This window comes from Aulonocara stuartgranti (genome assembly GCF_965226115.1).
Source record: "Aulonocara stuartgranti genome assembly, chromosome: 5".
NCBI lineage: Eukaryota > Metazoa > Chordata > Actinopteri > Cichliformes > Cichlidae > Aulonocara > Aulonocara stuartgranti.
In genome coordinates, this window is record NC_138943.1 from 16,125,199 (window position 1) to 16,145,506 (window position 20,308).

A 20,308-nucleotide genomic window follows, 5' to 3' on the forward strand; every position below is an offset into this window, starting at 1 on the left:
AAGCCCACTTTGGGTCTGCTAGTGGTTAACAGCTCAGGGTGACATTAGATCAACTGTTCGCTGTGTAGTTAATGTGTTAATGGGTTTTTGACATTACAGGATGTACAAATTCAGTACCTGTAGATCAGCTGTATCTATTTAGATCATTTAATTTTATACTTCCTATTGTAAAAAAGATACAAAACAATACAAAAACCATTACTTACATTATAAACATAGCATCAAAATAAAGTGAATATAGAAGCCAAGATACATTTTTACAAAAAGAACACTTTTTTGTCTTGTCACCAAAAAAAAAAAAAACAGAATAATATATGTTATATTTCAGGAAAAAAAAGTCCAACATAAACATTAGGCTACTATGAGTTTGCTGCAATAAGGGTTAAATGTCAAGCAAATGCAAATACATGCCTACTCAGAAAAGCATGTACGGTTTCCCAGAATTTGCACACATAGAATTATAGAGATTGCCGAGTTAAAAAGCTAACAAATACAAATAATAATAAAAACAAAAGGGCATATATTGTATGTACAGCATACAGCATGAAGTATAGCATGCAAGCTGCTGTACTTCAAAACCAGACGAAAGGTTGTTTCAGGTGCTGTATTTTTCTTTGAAACCACACACCTACTTCCTACATCTCTGACATTTACTGAAAGCAAACTACCTGCAGGGTTTCCAGTATGTGTGTACTCTCTGTAAGTCATATTTGCGTTTTACAAAAAGCAGCTACAACAGTAAAATGTTGCCTACTCACAGATATATTAAGATTAATTTAATACCTAATAGTACACAAACTAATAAAAAGTCATCTTTACTAAGTAAGAATGTTTACTTCCTGTGAGTTATACTTAAATAAATGCTAAATTTTTAATATTAAGTTAAGGTTGGACTGTTATATACATGTTTATACTTAAATAATGGATCTGAAAACTTGATATACTTCTGTCTTTATTTAAATCACTTTCCTTGGGAAGATTTAGGGTGCGGTAGCTTTTTCTATATTCGGTTCTTCACAAAGAGTCAACCAGGCAGACAAAGCATTAACTGAAATTTATGAATGTGTGTGTCTGGTTTCTGGTGCAAAACATAAGTGAGGAGAAGTATGAGGACGCTTTCATAACTCCTCTGACTATGTGATCCGAGAAACATCTCCAATGAGGTATAAACAACATGAAAGTCCTCACATTTACAACATCAGTCTTTCCAAAGGCCAAAATGAAAACATGAGAGGATGTATGTCTCAGTGGGGAAAAAGAGCCACATTTAGGTGCCTGGGGGGAACTCCGCCAAACCCACACATCACTGAAAGCATGTTTGTTTTCACAGACCTGCTAATTTGAACAGAGCTGAGTAATCAAAAACTGAGAAACAATGGGCAGAAAGACTTCGTGCAAAAATTAAAGTAGTTCATAATATATCCTGGATCAGTGGTATTGATTGTACTGGTCTTACTGGGTATTTCTCAGGCTTGTCACAAGCCCCAGTTAGTCGCATTAAGTTATGTCATGTCATATATATATATATATATATATATATATATATATATATATATATATATATATATATATATATACATACATACATACATACATTGAATATACAAACATTTCACAGAGGCATTTAGTGGCATGATTGCTCAGGTCACTGTGCAAAAATCTGCATATAGAAAATGTTGATCAATACTAACATTATACAGATTTCTTTGAGCAACATAATAATATTAATAAAAATAATATTATGGTCAATTTACAACAGTTCAAGTAGTGAAAACTATTGTTTACTACTTGCTGTTTCACAGTTTAAAAAGTGAGGTAAGAGGCTTGCAATATGTTTGTGATAATTCACGATTCTACTAAAACAGAACAAACAAAAGTCAAATATTGACTTGAAAATACACCTGTAACAATACAGATATAGTAAATAGTTTGATGATGTATTTCTAATACAAAAGCAACACTGTAAGGAAAAATACTGATATAACGATTACCTGAGTCAAAGGTTCAGCTGTGTATTTCATGCCTAAATGAAAAAAAATAACAAGTTTAACTTCAAGGTTCCATGTAGTCTGACTTGAGCGGGGTCTGGCTTTCATTACAGCTTTCCTCAACTGGCGTGCGGCACAAGGAGTCCATTGCTGTAAACAAAAAATATATATTTTATTTCAAAAAGCTTAATTAACTACCAATTAGTTAATTAATTCAATAATATTGTTGACAATAACTATTTCCCATTTGAAACAGAACAAATCTCAGAGTGTGTGCAGCATTTTGTGAAGAAATATTGCCCATTTTTTCTAATAGTGGTAAAATATGATAAAGAAATAAATCTCTGACATGATTAAAGATTTTCTGGGGGGATGTGGGCATATATCTTGATGCAAGAAGGTGAACTGTTGTTGCCTGTTGCTTCAAATTTTGGTGCGTCACTTTTCTCATTCAACTTCTCGACATGAAACCACCAAGACCTTTCTTATTGTCTGAAGTGTGAATCACTTGCCACATACGTTGTACTGTTTTTTGCTTGTGCCAGCAGTCAGTGATGTGCAGCTTGCAGGTCACAACAGTTAGTACAACTAGTCCGACAATTCCGAAAATAAGGAGGGCCATACCTGGTAAGACAAAATAAACCTGCTAAGTTAACTTAGCTTTACTTTTGATCTGAGGTTGCATGATCGGAAGATGGCTTACCAATGTGGTTGCCTACAGGAGGAGTTGGAAGCACTTTCTTTGTGGAAGTGGCCACTCGTGGAGTAGTAGTAGTAGTATCCATCCCCTGAGTTTTGGCCCCCTCATGTGGACGTTGAGTTATTAAACCTCGGAGAGTAGTAATTGTGTTTGATGTGGGAAGTGTAGTGCTGTAAGTATCACTGTTTGGCTCATTACAGATGGCATCTGACGATGCAGTTCCACTGATTTTCACCCCTGATTTACATCTAGAATGAAAGATGAATGACAAAGCTGTTAACAACAAGCGTCACGTCCAGACCCTGTTGAAAATTTGTTTTAATCATATATCATAAAAGTACTAAAAACACTAGAATACGTACTCTTTCCATTTTTTACAGTCTGAGTTTTGAGATGTAATGAAAAATCCTTCTTCACATCGTTTACATTCTCCTAGCAGGAAAAAAAGAATTGATGATTTAAAAAGACATTTTCTTTAGTGTGTATGGTAAATGATCCAATATTATGATCCAGTCTTGTACCTCCTATTCGTTTAAATCCCTCAGCACATTTGCAGATGGAAGAATCACTGTCCCATGGAACAAAGTCTTTACGGCACGCACATTTTGTGTTTTTGAATGTGGTACAATGCTCTTTAATGTCACTACCATGATCTGCAATAAATAAATAAACAAAGAATGTTCTTAATCCTGATGTCGTAATTTGAGTGTGAACTACATGTTTGGTCTCCATTAACAGAGCAGGTTTATCATCAGCTGCTCACATAGCAGCTGTTTTTCTAATAAGTTACAAAAGCTTCAGCACTTACTAGTGTCACACGTTCTACATGCTTTACAAGATTTTGAAGTATTTTCATGATCCTGATAAGAGCCTAGTTTGCAGGATTCACATCCATTTCCATTACGGGATACTTTTTCACCTTCAAGGATTTCACAGTGTTCAAAGAAAGGACACATTTTAATTACAGTAATTACTATACTTTCAAAATAAAATTCAGAAAGTGAAAAACTGAATTTTACAGCATTATACAGACTCAGTAAAATGATAAAAGGCACACTTTACCTGTTTTGCATGTCAAACCAGCAACATGTTGGTTAAAAATCAAAAAAAGTATGAGGACTTTGAGCATAGCCATATTCAGTTCTTCAGTGCTGAGAAATGCCACTATTTCCTGTGTGACACACAGCATAAGAATGTGACAAAAGAGAGACGCCACCTGCATAAGCTCTTTATATGGGGCTGTCCCAGACTGCTCACCTACTTTACTGATAAAACAGTTACAATTTATAAGTTCGGTGACTATCCTGTCTATCTTACTACAACCTGTAATGTTTTATTAATATTTATTTTTAAAAAAACTTAAATTGAAACACATATTTTACATCTATGACATGTCAGTCATAACATAGTTTCTAACAGGTATTCTAAGATACTAAATATAGTGTCTAATTTTTTAACACTGGATAAATTAATTATGTAAGTCAACAATTTAAAGAGCCATCTTACTTAAAATTCACCCTATATGTCTACAACTTGAATATTGATAATAAAAAAATTCTGTACAATTCAGTACATAAGTAATAAGATGTTTTACTAACTCAAAAACCGGTAAAAATATTTTAGATCCATATAAAGTATGATGGAAAAAAAAGATCTTTTAAACTGAAATACAGCTTTGAGGGTATTTTTAGCATGTTTATTAACCTTTTTCTGGGCTTTTTTTCTTTGTTCAGGAAAAAAGGTATTGGTACTGTGGTTAAGCTATCGGAAACAGTTAACTATGTATCTTTGTTTTGTCTAGGCAGAAAAAATTGACATTGTATTATGGCATATGGACTCAAATGGCAAATGGAAAATCCACATATTCTTGATTAGTGCAAGATACAAGATACAACCACACACTCGCTTCTTGAAAAACGGATGTTGAAAAAACAACCCCCGCTCCTGTTTTATCTCTCTCTCTGTTCGTTTATGAACTTTTCGTAGGTAAGGCGACCCAAAATTAATATGTTTATATTCCAATCATTCAAGAGTTCAGGAAACTAAAGATATAAAACATAACAAACTGTGCTGTCTTTACTGTTCACTTTGCCCATTGTTTGTCTCTCTTTAACACACAGCCCAACTGGTAACATATGATGACAAAGCTAGTTTCACTCACTGGCCATTTTGAAAAGTACACCTATTCAACTACTTCTTAAAGCAGCTACCTCACAAGCCATAGTCAAGACAACCTGCTGTATTTAAAATGTTCAAACTGAGCATTGGGATGGCAAAGAAAGGCGACTTAAGTGACTTTAAACATGCCAGACAGGCTGATCTGAGTATGTCAGAAACTGCTGATCTAATGGGATTTTCCCACCTAACCATCTCAAGAGTTTACAGAGAAAAGTCTGATAAGAAAATATCTACTGAATAGCAGTTATCTGTATGAAAATGCCTTATTGAAGGTCTGCTTCAAGCTGAAGGGAAAACAATAGGAACAACATAAACATAAGCAACATCAAAGGTATGCAAAAGAGCATCTCTGAATGTAGAACTCACTGAACAACGAAGCAGATGGTCTACACCCAAGATCGCACAGTGTCACACTGTCAGCTAAGAACAGGAAACTGAGGATTCGAAAGAAAAAAAAAAGATTGGAAACACATTAGAAAAACTCCCTTGCTGGATGAGTCTCAGTTTCTGCTGCAATATTCTAATGGTAGAGTCAAACTTTGAACAGCATGAAAGCATGGATCCATCCTGTCTAGCTGAGCATGATTTAAACACCACAGCCCCAGAACATTGTTGCTGACCATGTCTTTCCCTTGTGATCCAATGATCACAGTCTGCCCATCTTGCTCACAGACATTAAAGAGATAATGGAAAAATAAGAAATTGTGTGTTTATCTACACCAGGGGTCGGCAACCCTGGGCACGCGTGCTGGTGGCACGACGATAGCTGGACTGGCCATCAGGCATACCGGGCATTTATTTGTCCCGTATGCCCGATCTGATATTTCGTTTTTATGGGCCGATGATTTTTATTTTTTATTTTTTGTAACGGTATAAACAGTGAAAAGTGGTGGATTGGCTAGATGCTGGTCGATGTGTAAAAATAACTCAGGATATACAGGAGGAGGAGAGACCCGGGGTGGCTGCCGGTCCGAGTGTCAGGTGAACTGAACTTCAGGTAGGAAGTTATGACCTGCAGTCCATTTGGGTCAGATATAAACCAAGTTTAGTTTATTTTCGTTGTGCTGACGTTTTACAGTCAGTTACAATAACTCGTACTGCGTGCTAGCTAGCATGACAGAGTTTCTATACAGCTGGGTGGGTGCTATGATGTTACTGATAGTGAACTTTATTTTATTCATAAGGCTAGTTAGTAGAGTTGCCAACCGTCCTGTGAAAAACGGAATCGTCTCGTATTCAGAGAAAATGTTACGCTTTTCATTTGAGGAGAAAGGGAACACAGTTTGTCCCGGAGTTCAGCTAGAATGGGAAAAGACGCAAAGGTGGAGTTCTTCTGCGTCTTTACGCTGCAGCTGCCTCTTCTTCTCTCATTCTCTCCCCTCCCTCTCCTGTTGCTACTTCAACCATGAAACTGATCAATGATCAGCTGATCGGCTTTTCTCTCTTGTTTGTTTATCTCCCACTTTGCGCCAGAAAGAGGAAACCGCCGGATGTCGCGTTAAACAACAGCAGCACGTTTAAGCTTCATCAGCTGTTGCTAGAATTTATTTAACATTAATTTCTAGTATCAGCTGATGTTTGCTGGAGCCACAGCTGTAAAAGCTGCTGGTCATGATATCGGTTTGGTTATCTGCTGAGAGGGAAACATGCAGATGAAACCAGTAGAATCATCAGAGCTGAACAGGTGATGGAGAAACAGGTTTACCTTTTAGGTGACATGAATGAGTTGAAGGGAAGTTATGAACTGTTTCTGAGAGACTAATAACACCAGGATCTTTTCTAAGTAGCTGACAGTTGGTAACTGTGCAGGGACGTGTCTAGCAAAGTTTTGCCAGGGGGGCCCGGTAGGGCATTAACAGGGAAAGGGGGGCACGAAGACATACTTTTCTTTCTTATTCTCATTTAAAATGTCTCACTTTTATTAAATAATTATCTGAATCTTACAACCAAAGTTTTTATCTTTGGTTGTACCAAATCCTAATTGAGATTTTTGGGCCAAGTGCAATAACGTCAGATTCATCTGAATTTAGAAGAAGGAAATTAGAAGTCATGCAGGTCTTTATGTCTTCAAGACATTCATGCAGTTTGACTAATTGTTATGTGTTTTCTGGCTTCATGGATAGGTGGAGCTGGGTAACATGTGCATAGCAATCAAAATGTATGTTGAATGATACTGTCCGAGAGAAGCACGTAAAATGTAAAAAGAATTGGTTCAAGCACTGAGCCCAGTGCAACTTCAAATTTGACCTCAGTGTGTGAAGACAACGCCCAAATTAAAATTAAAAAGCAATGTCTCTTTTCAGGAATCAAATTTTTTTTCCCTGTGAGCTGTTTTATATTGCTGGCTTTCTTTTTTTTTTTTTACCAAAATGCTCTACATCCATTGAACAAAGAAAGCACTCATACAGGTAACAGTACAACTCAGGGTACACCAATGATTGTAAATCCTGTCAGTGGCACTTGCCTCTTGTAACTCTTGACATGGGTCAATGAACAATTTGCATGATCATGATGCATTTGCATCATGAAAGACTAAATGATTCCTACCTGAAACAGCTCACACAGCCACGTTTGTAGCTTATTGACTTCTAGAAAGCGATAAGTTTCCAGTTGAATACCATAAGGCAAATGCCAGTTAGTTGTTCCATTATCTACACTTTGTACCTTTGTTGCTCTCAAGGTAAACAGTTCTGCAGCGTCAATCTCCAAAACTGAGTAAATAATGATGAAATAACCTTAGATAGATAAATAGCCTACAAAGCAGTGGAAAAATATGTGCACTGATTGTGCTGTGAAGTGTCCCTTGAACACACTTCCTACTGAATTCTCTCTTAAGATGAAACATATGTGGAATATATATTTGCTGTTTCTGAAGACACGGCAGAGAGTATATGTTGAATTTTGCAGAAGAGACAAAGCTAACACTGCAACCAGATATGAAGATTATCATGTATAAGCTACCTTTGTGCAGAATTTTCAGCCTCAGTTTCAAAAAAACGAAACAGTTATCGTACATCTTTGAGTAATCAAGAATTCTCAACTCTGAATACTGAGTAAAATCTAGATACATGAGTAAAAACCTCTAGATTGCCTGTAAATGTTGTAAACTGAAAATAGTCATCATGTTTGGTGTGACTATGAACACCAAAATAACAAAATCAGTTTACAGTTGTTTTGTCCTCTCTGCACATCAGCGACAAAATTAACGCTATTGCTGTTTGTTAAAACTCTTAAAACTCTGCTTTCATTTGTGCACTTTTATAATTGCTCAAAGCTTTGTATAGTTGACATAGTGTTTGAGGAACTGAGCTGGTTAAGCACGAGGACACACTTAGTATTTAGAAAAAAGTGGTCTTTATTTACCCCTAAAAATGCAAAAATATACTAAATAAACTAGCAATACAGTGCCCATAAAAGAGGTCAAATGACTAGAACTAAACACAAATAAAAACAGCAACTTAAAATATCTCCATCTTAAGACCAGGTGGACACATGACGGGAACACAAATACTAGCAAATTAACCAACACCAAGCAAACAAAGCAACACTTCACTTCAAACGGCCCCATGCCACTCCCCTGTTTTAAATGCATTTTAGAACAGCACGCATCAACACCACATATGAGCAGGTAGAGTGAGGTATGGGATCTTCACACACCCCCGTTCTCTATTGTGGTGCCTGGACCTGGGAGTATAGAGTATGTATGGGGAGTGTGAGTGTGTGTACTGGGTTCACTTCTGTGTGTCTCCATGTCAGGTGAGTACTGAGTATTTGTGCATGTGCGCATGAGGGGGGGAATGTGTGTGCATGTTTGTATTTGTATGTGCCTGTTTGTATATACTGGCTCACTCCTGTGGCTGCTTGGTGCACACTGGCCCTCCTGGCTCTGTTGGGCCCCTTCTAGGGTGTGAAGGGCCCTTGGATCCTGGGTCTCTGGGCCCAGGGCTCAGTCTGATATGGTACAGCTGGCTGCCAGTGGAGCCTGCAGCCTCAGTGCTGCAGGCCCTGTGACTTCTGCACCTTGGCTGCTGGGTGACCCCCATCCGAGGCACTCCACAGCTCTTTTCTAGGTGGCTGACGTGACTGCCCCTCTGGTGGTAATCCTTGCTCGTGGCCCGGAGCTCCTCCATCCCTGCTTCATGTCCTGGGGGGCAGGGCTATGGCTCCTAGCACCCACTACCCACATAGCAAAATTTGTATGGCCTGGATCTGGCCCACAAATGTGCTTACACATGGCCCACATACCGCAAAGAATGACGGCCCTTTGGTGGCCCAGATCAGGTTTGCCAGAGGTGGCACACACATGGCCCAGCACAAGGCCAGTTGCAGGCACACTGGTGGTCCTGTGCTGGCCCATGCGTGGAGTACCTCTGGCAAACCTGATCTGGTCCACCAAAGGGCCGTCATTCTTTGCGGTATGTGGGCCATGTGTAAGCTGTGTGCAGCCACGGGCCAGTTGCAAACACACTGCTGACCCTGTGCTGGACCAGAATAGTTTCAGCTCTTGCCCCAAATGTCAGCCTAATGTGTACCTTAATCAAGCCATGTAATAACAACATGTGCCATCATTGCCAAGCCATGCCCACGTCGGGTTGACATACACCCTGCCATGACACCGGTCAGTCAGAAGTGCAAGTTTGATGCCAGATCCGGGCCAGACCTGTTTTCTATGAACCTGGGCCACATAAACCAAACCACAATCTGGCCAGATATGGCATGCCATCACATAAACAGTGCCATCTATATCCGGCCTGGCCCATGTCTTGATGACATACCACTTACCATGCCAGAAGTCATGTGGGTATTAGACACTTACATGGAGAAATCTTATGAATGTGCTCACACACACAGGTTTTACACATAAGTGTTCATACAGGTTCATACAGGTGTACAAACAACTTACAGACACACACTATCTCGCTTGGCTGCTGCCTCTAAACATATCATGTATTGTACAGTTAACATTACATTTTTATTAATTGCTGTTACTCATGCCCATATTGGTTATTGCTGTGGTTTCCTTACTGTGCTGTTTTATTTTTGCTTGTTTTTTTTCAATCTGCTTCCTTCTTCTCCTCTATTTTTCTTTCCCTCTCAGTCTGTTAACTCTCTTCCGAACTTCTCTTTCCTTCTTCTTTCTCTGTCCTGTCCATTCTGATTGTAATAACTTAAATCAAAATAATAATAATAAAGATCAAATAAACTATGACAATCAATTGAACCAGAATTGCAAAAGCTGTAATGGTCCACTTGGAAAAATAAATCTCTTGGGCATTTTTCTTGACCTTCAGACAGTAATTCTGATTGCTACAATGCCGTACAGGACAGGCAAAAAGAAGAAGAAGACTAAGCAAATTGACAATTTATAAATCAAAGAAAATGCACAACATTAAAAGTTAATTACATATAATTGCCACTGATGAAAGAGCTGCACTTGGGCCAATCAGCACTTCCCATATATAACACAGCCGCAACCTAGAGCACATCTTTTGCCCAACTTCAGAGTTGTGTTGCTGCAGGCGCATTAATAGCAAATAATGTTTTGGTGATACAGATAATACACAAGATGTTTTAAATGTTTTAACTTTTACAGATTCATATGTTTCAAACAATCTTTTAAAAAAAGATAACTGTAAAATACTTTTACTTACTAAACCACAGTAGCAGTAGTGGCAATTGTATACATGTAATGAATATGAGTGCTATAGACATCTAAGTTATCCTTACGTGGATTGCTCATGTAAACAAATTTGGAACAAATTCCAGTTATAAGTATTCCATTTCCTTCCTCCCTGATTGTCAGAGTGACAAAAGCCTTTTAAAGATTACAAATTTGAAATTCCAAGATAATGAGCCATACCTGGTAAGACAAAAAAAGTCAGCTACAGTTTACATAGCTTTTTTTTTTTTTTTTTTTTTAAATCTGTGCCTTCATCTCAGAAACAATGGAAAATGAAGGCTGTGCCAAAATAATTTGGATTTTGTTGTAGAAGTGGCTACTTGTGGAGGAGAGCTAACAGATCTAGGAGTTGGAAGCACTTTCTTTGTGGAAGTGGCCACTCGTGGAGTAGTAGTAGTATCCATCCCCTGAGTTTGGGCCTCCCACTGTGGACGTTGAGTTATTAAACCTCGGAGAGTAGTAATTGTGTTTGATGTGGGAAGTGTAGTGCTGTAAGTATCACTGTTTGGCTCATTACAGATAACATCTGACATTGCAGTTCCACTGATTTTCACTCCTGATTTACATCTAGAATGAAAGATGAATGACAAAGCTGTTAACAACAAGCGTCACGTCCAGACCCTGTTGAAAATTTGTTTTAATCATATATCATAAAAGTACTAAAAACACTAGAATACGTACTCTTTCCATTTTTTACAGTCTGAGTTTTGAGATGTAATGAAAAATCCTTCTTCACATCGTTTACATTCTCCTAGCAGGAAAAAAAGAATTGATGATTTAAAAAGACATTTTCTTTAGTGTGTATGGTAAATGATCCAATATTATGATCCAGTCTTGTACCTCCTATTCGTTTAAATCCCTCAGCACATTTGCAGTTGAAAGAATCACTGTCCCATGGAACAAAGTCTTTACGGCACGCACATCTTGTGTTTGTGAATCTGGTACAATGCTGTTTAATCTCACTACCATGACCTGCAATAAATAAATAAATAAATAATGTTCTTAATCCTGATGTCGTAATTTGAGTGTGAACTACATGTTTTGTCTCCATTAACAGAGCAGGTTTATCATCAGCTGCTCACATAGCAGTTGTTTTTCTAATAAGTTACAAAAGCTTCAGCACTTACTAGTGTCACACGTTCTACATGCTTTACAAGATTTTGAAGTATTTTCATGATCCTGATAAGAGCCTGATTTGCAGAGTTCACATCCATTTCCATTACGGGATACTTTTTCACCTTCAAGGATTTCAAAGTGTTCAAAGAAAGGACACATTTTAATTACAGTAATTACTATACTTTCAAAATAAAATTTAAAAAGTGAAAAACTGATTTTAAAGCATTATACAGAGTGAGTAAAATGATAAAAGGCACACTTTACCTGTTTTGCATGTCAAACCAGCAACATGTTGGTTAAAAATCAAAAAAAGTATGATGAGTTGGACGACAATCATATTCACTTCTTCAATGCAATGTTTCCTGTGTGACAAATAGAATAAGATTAAGACAAAGAGAAACACCACCTGACCAAGTTTAAATTGGACACTCCACACAAATAAGACAGCAACATTTATCACTCATAACTTTGGAACCAACGTTTTACTGTTATTGAAAATACCTGACAACAAAAGAGTTCCCTCTCTGAGGGACATTTCCAGAAAATTGTTGAATCTATGTCCCAAATAATTAAACAGTTCTGAAGGCAAAAGGAAGAGCAAAGGGTACAGTCAGAGGGGTACAGTCAGAGGCTAGACAGTCTGACACTCTCCCCTGTTACCTCAATACTGCAAACCACCAAATCAAAAATATGAACTCAGTTTCATTGAACTCTGTTTCCCAATTCCCACCATCTGCCAGTACTAACTCTGTCTTTCCCTCTTTGCAGACAGCCCCATAGTAAAATCATGACATAAATAAAGAACATTAAACCAAAATACAGAGAATCTGAAGTCAGTCACAATTTCCAAACCAAAAATTAACAACCCAAGCTCACACAGCCAGCATAAACCCATCACAAATTCCCACAGGAATTTCACAATAACTTGGACCTTACAAAAAAAAAGAGAACTTATGTGTTTATCTGCACAAATAAAATAAGGGATTAATTTCGGATATAGAAAAGAGAACAACAAAAAGCAGCAATCCCCTACCAGCACTCTTCCTTCTGCCTTGTTGACAACAACTGAAGAGACAGGGGTGTGTATGTCTTTCTCTCTCAATATATAATCCTCTGGTGAGGGGGTGGATGTCTCTCTTGCAACAATAATTGGTCATCTACTGAGAGCGAGTGACAGTATGCCAACCGCTACATTCTCAATTTTTCTCTAGCTTTAAACATTCATGCTATAAACCTTATTTCTGTAACAACTGACAGGTACAACAGGGATGTGTTGTGGAATTTTCTGTAAAAAAAAGAAAGGTCTGCAGTATGTTCAGCTGTGGTCAAGCTATTTTATTACTGCATGCATGCAGGAGAGCAAACACACACACATCAAAACATCTCAGGTCTAAGTAATGAGCACACTCCTTTATTCCATTCCAAGGAAGAGGGAGGAAGTTACAAACTGATCATACCACACATCACGCGCCTCGCTATGAAACCTAATGGAGCAATGGGCCAAGGACACAATGTTTTGTGTCCTTGGCGTTATCAGCACCTGTAAAGGGAGTTGTCTTCTACCAAACTGCTGTACATTCACTGAACAAAAAAAAAGCATGCAGACAGATAACATTACAACTCAAGGGACACTACTGATCGTAAATGCTGTCAGCAGCACTAGCCTCTTGTAACTCTTGACATGGGTCAATGAATAATTTCATCTGCACTGTGAAATGATTCCCATAAGAAACCGCTCACACAGCCATGTTTGCAGATTACTGACTTCTAGAAAGAGATAAGTTTCCAGTTGAATACCATAAGGTAAATGCCAGTTAGTCGTTCCATTGTCTACGCTGTGTACCTTTGTTGACTTCAAGGTAAACAGTTCTGCAGCCTCAATCTCCCAAACAGAGTAAATAATGATGAAATAACCTGGATAGATAAACAACGTTGCAGGCCAAAGGGAGAATATGTACACTGGACTGTGTCATGAAGTGTCCCTTGAACACACCTTCTACTGAATTGACTCACAGGATGAACCATGTGTAAGATATATGCTGTTTCTGAAGACACAGAGAGACAGAGAGTTTTTGTTGCATTTTTCAGAAATGACAACGTAAAGCTAACACTGCAGCCAGAGACAGAGATCATCACTAATGAGCTAGCGAAACATAAAACAAGGTTATCATTAGTCTTTAAGTAATCAAGAATTCCCAACTTTGAATGCTGTGAGTAAAATCTAGATACATATGAGTAAAAAGCTCTAGATTGCCTGTAAATGTTGTAAACTGAAAACACTTATTCATCATGTTGGTGTGACTGTGACACCAACATATCAAAATCAGTACATGTGTTGTTTTATCCTCTCTGCACATCAGTGACAAAACTATTAAAAAATCGATTAACAACACTATTAATCTACACTATGAAAACGTTTGTTTGAAAGTCTTCTGTTTTCATTTGTGCACTTTAATCACTGCTGAAAGCTTTGTTTAGCTGACATAGTGTAACTGATCACAGGAACTGATCATAGCTTCTTAGTCTATAACCTCTGCTGTTGTATATGGCAAAAAAAAGTTTGTAAACCACTGAGATGGGGAAGGGGTTTGCCGTACATTAACACAACCAGTTCACATGTAGCCTTATGTCAAATGGAGAGCATGCCTCTCAGAACCTGCAAAACTATGCAAACATCACAGCAACACCTCTCCCTATACATGATTCCAGTAACAACTGCTTCAGTTATCAAAAATAAAAATCACAGGCTTCAAAATTAGTGAAGAGTTATAAACTTTCAACCAAATCAAACATGTGAAAAGATGATGAGGAACTGATGTTTATAGGTGACTCCTTCCAATCAGCAGAAGCCTGCAAAATAATAGATTCTTTTTCAACTTCTTTAGATACAAAGGGACATTAAAGACGAACAGGAAGCTGAGGCTCCAGTTCAGACTCACCAGAATTGGGGGAAAAAAGGTTGGAAACACATTAGAAAAACTTGCTTGCTGGACGAGTCTCGATTCCTGCTGCAACATTCTGATGGTTGATACAGACTTTGGCGTGAACATGAAAGCATGGATCCATCCTGTCTTACTGAGCATGTTTTAAACACCGCAGCCTACCTAAACTTTGTTGCTGACCTTGCCTATCCCTTTATGATCACAGTCTGCCCATCTTGCTTACAGACATTAAAGATACAATGAAAAAATAAGAACTTATGTGTTTATCTACACACATAAAATCAGAGATTCCTTTCCATATGGAGAAGAAAACAACAAAAAGCAGAGATCTTCTGCCAGCTTTCTCCTTCGCTTTCCTTTCTTGGTTACAAGTGAAGGGAAAGACATATGTGGCTCTCTCGCAACAATATTAAGTCATCTAGTGAGTGAGAGAGAGAGACAGAAAGAGAGAGAGAGAGGTGTTAAGGAACTCAAAATGCCAAAAAACAAATTTGAAAAAGTCAATTCAGTTTTACTTATATAGCACCAAATTCTAATAGCAGTCATATTATGAGATTTTTGGGCCAAGTACAATTATGTCAGTTTTATCTGAATTTAGAAGAAGGAAATTAGAAGTCATGCAGGTCTTTATGTCTTTAAGACATTCCTGCAGTTCGACTAATTGTTATGTGTTATCTGGCTGCATGGATAAATGGAGCTGGGTATCATGTGCACAGCAATCAAAATGCATGTTGAGTGATACTGTCCGAGGGAAGCACGTAAAATGTAAAAAGAATTGGTTCGAGCACTGAACCCAGTGGAACTTCATATCTGACCTTAGTGTGTCATGACAGCTCCTCAATTAAATTTAAAAAGCAATGTCTTTTTTCAGAAATTAAAAAAAGATTCTCCTTTTCAGCAGTTTTATATTGCTATGACTTTCTTTCTAGGAAGCACTCAGACAGGTAAGATTATAAATGAGGGCACACCGCTGATCATAAATCCTGTCTGCGACACCAGCCTCTTGTAACTCTTGACATGGGTCAATGAATAATTTCATCTGCACTGTGAAATGATTCCCATAAGAAACCGCTCACACAGCCATGTTTGCAGATTACTGACTTCTAGAAAGAGATAAGTTTCCAGTTGAATACCATAAGGTAAATGCCAGTTAGTCGTTCCATTGTCTACGCTGTGTACCTTTGTTGACTTCAAGGTAAACAGTTCTGCAGCCTCAATCTCCCAAACAGAGTAAATAATGATGAAATAACCTGGATAGATAAACAACGTTGCAGGCCAAAGGGAGAATATGTACACTGGACTGTGTCATGAAGTGTCCCTTGAACACACCTTCTACTGAATTGACTCACAGGATGAACCATGTGTAAGATATATGCTGTTTCTGAAGACACAGAGAGACAGAGAGTTTTTGTTGCATTTTTCAGAAATGACAACGTAAAGCTAACACTGCAGCCAGAGACAGAGATCATCACTAATGAGCTAGCGAAACATAAAACAAGGTTATCATTAGTCTTTAAGTAATCAAGAATTCCCAACTTTGAATGCTGTGAGTAAAATCTAGATACATATGAGTAAAAAGCTCTAGATTGCCTGTAAATGTTGTAAACTGAAAACACTTATTCATCATGTTGGTGTGACTGTGACACCAACATATCAAAATCAGTACATGTGTTGTTTTATCCTCTCTGCACATCAGTGACAAAACTATTAAAAAATCGATTAACAACACTATTAATCTACACTATGAAAACGTTTGTTTGAAAGTCTTCTGTTTTCATTTGTGCACTTTAATCACTGCTGAAAGCTTTGTTTAGCTGACATAGTGTAACTGATCACAGGAACTGATCATAGCTTCTTAGTCTATAACCTCTGCTGTTGTATATGGCAAAAAAAAGTTTGTAAACCACTGAGATGGGGAAGGGGTTTGCCGTACATTAACACAACCAGTTCACATGTAGCCTTATGTCAAATGGAGAGCATGCCTCTCAGAACCTGCAAAACTATGCAAACATCACAGCAACACCTCTCCCTATACATGATTCCAGTAACAACTGCTTCAGTTATCAAAAATAAAAATCACAGGCTTCAAAATTAGTGAAGAGTTATAAACTTTCAACCAAATCAAACATGTGAAAAGATGATGAGGAACTGATGTTTATAGGTGACTCCTTCCAATCAGCAGAAGCCTGCAAAATAATAGATTCTTTTTCAACTTCTTTAGATACAAAGGGACGTTAAAGACGAACAGGAAGCTGAGGCTCCAGTTCAGACTCACCAGAATTGGGGGAAAAAAGGTTGGAAACACATTAGAAAAACTTGCTTGCTGGACGAGTCTCGATTCCTGCTGCAACATTCTGATGGTTGATACAGACTTTGGCGTGAACATGAAAGCATGGATCCATCCTGTCTTACTGAGCATGTTTTAAACACCGCAGCCTACCTAAACTTTGTTGCTGACTTTGCCTATCCCTTTATGATCACAGTCTGCCCATCTTGCTTACAGACATTAAAGATACAATGAAAAAATAAGAACTTATGTGTTTATCTACACACATAAAATCAGAGATTCCTTTCCATATGGAGAAGAAAACAACAAAAAGCAGAGATCTTCTGCCAGCTTTCTCCTTCGCTTTCCTTTCTTGGTTACAAGTGAAGGGAAAGACATATGTGGCTCTCTCGCAACAATATTAAGTCATCTAGTGAGTGAGAGAGAGAGACAGAAAGAGAGAGAGAGAGGTGTTAAGGAACTCAAAATGCCAAAAAACAAATTTGAAAAAGTCAATTCAGTTTTACTTATATAGCACCAAATTCTAATAGCAGTCATATTATGAGATTTTTGGGCCAAGTACAATTATGTCAGTTTTATCTGAATTTAGAAGAAGGAAATTAGAAGTCATGCAGGTCTTTATGTCTTTAAGACTTCCTGCAGTTCGACTAATTGTTATGTGTTATCTGGCTGCATGGATAAATGGAGCTGGGTATCATGTGCACAGCAATCAAAATGCATGTTGAGTGATACTGTCCGAGGGAAGCACGTAAAATGTAAAAAGAATTGGTTCGAGCACTGAACCCAGTGGAACTTCATATCTGACCTTAGTGTGTCATGACAGCTCCTCAATTAAATTTAAAAAGCAATGTCTTTTTTCAGAAATTAAAAAAAGATTCTCCTTTTCAGCAGTTTTATATTGCTATGACTTTCTTTCTAGGAAGCACTCAGACAGGTAAGATTATAAATGAGGGCACACCGCTGATCATAAATCCTGTCTGCGACACCAGCCTCTTGTAACTCTTGACATGGGTCAATGAATAATTTCATCTGCACTGTGAAATGATTCCCATAAGAAACCGCTCACACAGCCATGTTTGCAGATTACTGACTTCTAGAAAGAGATAAGTTTCCAGTTGAATACCATAAGGTAAATGCCAGTTAGTCGTTCCATTGTCTACGCTGTGTACCTTTGTTGACTTCAAGGTAAACAGTTCTGCAGCCTCAATCTCCCAAACAGAGTAAATAATGATGAAATAACCTGGATAGATAAACAACGTTGCAGGCCAAAGGGAGAATATGTACACTGGACTGTGTCATGAAGTGTCCCTTGAACACACCTTCTACTGAATTGACTCACAGGATGAACCATGTGTAAGATATATGCTGTTTCTGAAGACACAGAGAGACAGAGAGTTTTTGTTGCATTTTTCAGAAATGACAACGTAAAGCTAACACTGCAGCCAGAGACAGAGATCATCACTAATGAGCTAGCGAAACATAAAACAAGGTTATCATTAGTCTTTAAGTAATCAAGAATTCCCAACTTTGAATGCTGTGAGTAAAATCTAGATACATATGAGTAAAAAGCTCTAGATTGCCTGTAAATGTTGTAAACTGAAAACACTTATTCATCATGTTGGTGTGACTGTGACACCAACATATCAAAATCAGTACATGTGTTGTTTTATCCTCTCTGCACATCAGTGACAAAACTATTAAAAAATCGATTAACAACACTATTAATCTACACTATGAAAACGTTTGTTTGAAAGTCTTCTGTTTTCATTTGTGCACTTTAATCACTGCTGAAAGCTTTGTTTAGCTGACATAGTGTAACTGATCACAGGAACTGATCATAGCTTCTTAGTCTATAACCTCTGCTGTTGTATATGGCAAAAAAAAGTTTGTAAACCACTGAGATGGGGAAGGGGTTTGCCGTACATTAACACAACCAGTTCACATGTAGCCTTATGTCAAATGGAGAGCATGCCTCTCAGAACCTGCAAAACTATGCAAACATCACAGCAGCACCTCTCCCTATACATGATTCCAGTAACAACTGCTTCAGTTATCAAAAATAAAAATCACAGGCTTCAAAATTAGTGAAGAGTTATAAACTTTCAACCAAATCAAACATGTTTAAAGAAGTGAAAAAATGACGAGGAACTGATGCTTATATGTGACTCCTTCCAATCAGCAGAAGCCTGAAACATAATAGATTCTTTTTCAACTTCTTTAGATACAAAGGGACGTTAAAGAGGAACTGATCAGAGCTTCATAGTGAGTAACTTGAAACAGAGGGAACAAAAAGTTGTTTTAGACTTTCAGGATAGTTAGAGTAAGGACATTCAAAGATAATCAATGTGCGGTGTGAGCTTTCGTAATTGTACATGCCAGAAAAGGTTTGGCAACCACTAAGTCAGATTAGAGTTAGATGTGAAATCCTTACCTTGTACCACTTAAAAGCTATGCTTCTGAGAACCTGAGACTTAGATAAACATCAAATAGAACAACACCCCACAAGGTGCAAGTTCCCAGTACATTATACAGAGCAGATAACCTGAAGTTACATCAGAATCGTTCATCACTATGCTCAAATATGCCATTTTGAAAACACATAGCAATTGCATTAATGGACATCCACATTATAGGTTATGTGGTACCTTTGAACAAAAACAGAGCACATTTAAAATAATAATATCAATGAAAGCCATGAGAGCCATTTTCTTTTTCTCCTTTTCATTGGCTGTTCCACATCTAACCAGCCCATATAAGTTTCTACACCTTTGGTTGCACCAAGCAAATCACGCCTCTGCACCAGAATGTGCAGAACAAGTGGTTTTTCTTTTTTTCTTGCAATAGAGGCAACATTTGCCTGGAATTATACAGGATAGATGTGGTTAGAAAAGCCTTTTATGTACTGTGGGTGTGCAAAGAAGAAAAACTCAAAATGAAAAAAAAAACCCGTAGGAAACTGACACCACGGTAAAGGCATGAACTTTTGATAAAAAGCACGCTCCACAGAAGCGATTTATTTAATGTTGTGCGTTACCGTGGCAACTCCGACTTTACTCCAGTCATTTTTTCCCTTTCCATCCAAAAAAAGTCAAAACTCTTCCACCATACAGCAAGTCCTCATAACCGGTTTCATATCACTGCTTCTCCTGTCAGTACTTCTATAGTAACTGTGTTGAAACTCAGTGGTTATTACTCATTATTAATTCATATTCATATTTAAAATAAATTAAATGCATTTTTCCCTTTCACAGTTTATGCAGTACCAGAAATGAATTCTCTTTAGTATCTTTTGGTTTAACCTGTTTTGAAACTATTTCCTTCTTGTTTTACTAACCTTAAATTCTTTACAACTTTGCATGTAACCCTCAAACAACCATTAAATATGGTTCACATAAGAAATCAACCATGAGAACCACA

General features: G+C 37.7%; 1 protein-coding gene across 2 annotated transcripts; it reads right to left on the reverse strand.

Annotated features, from left to right (window-relative positions):
* Nucleotides 1-56: 56 nt before the first annotated feature.
* LOC309707063 (tumor necrosis factor receptor superfamily member 4) lies at nt 57-12,739 on the reverse strand. Of its 2 annotated transcripts, XM_082534161.1 has the most exons (9): nt 12,696-12,739; nt 5,233-5,300; nt 3,751-3,859; nt 3,497-3,607; nt 3,210-3,341; nt 3,051-3,120; nt 2,692-2,936; nt 2,508-2,612; nt 57-2,138 (listed from the first exon to the last, which is right to left on the reverse strand). In XM_082534161.1, exons 3-9 carry the CDS (start codon nt 3,821-3,823, stop codon nt 2,053-2,055), a joined length of 822 nt encoding a protein of 273 aa, XP_082390287.1. In that variant the 5' UTR covers nt 3,824-3,859; nt 5,233-5,300; nt 12,696-12,739; the 3' UTR covers nt 57-2,052. The 2 variants fall into 2 exon arrangements, with proteins under 2 accessions (XP_082390287.1, XP_082390286.1); XM_082534160.1 differs by having other exon boundaries at nt 3,751-5,300.
* Between the last annotated feature and the right edge of the window lie 7,569 nt (nt 12,740-20,308).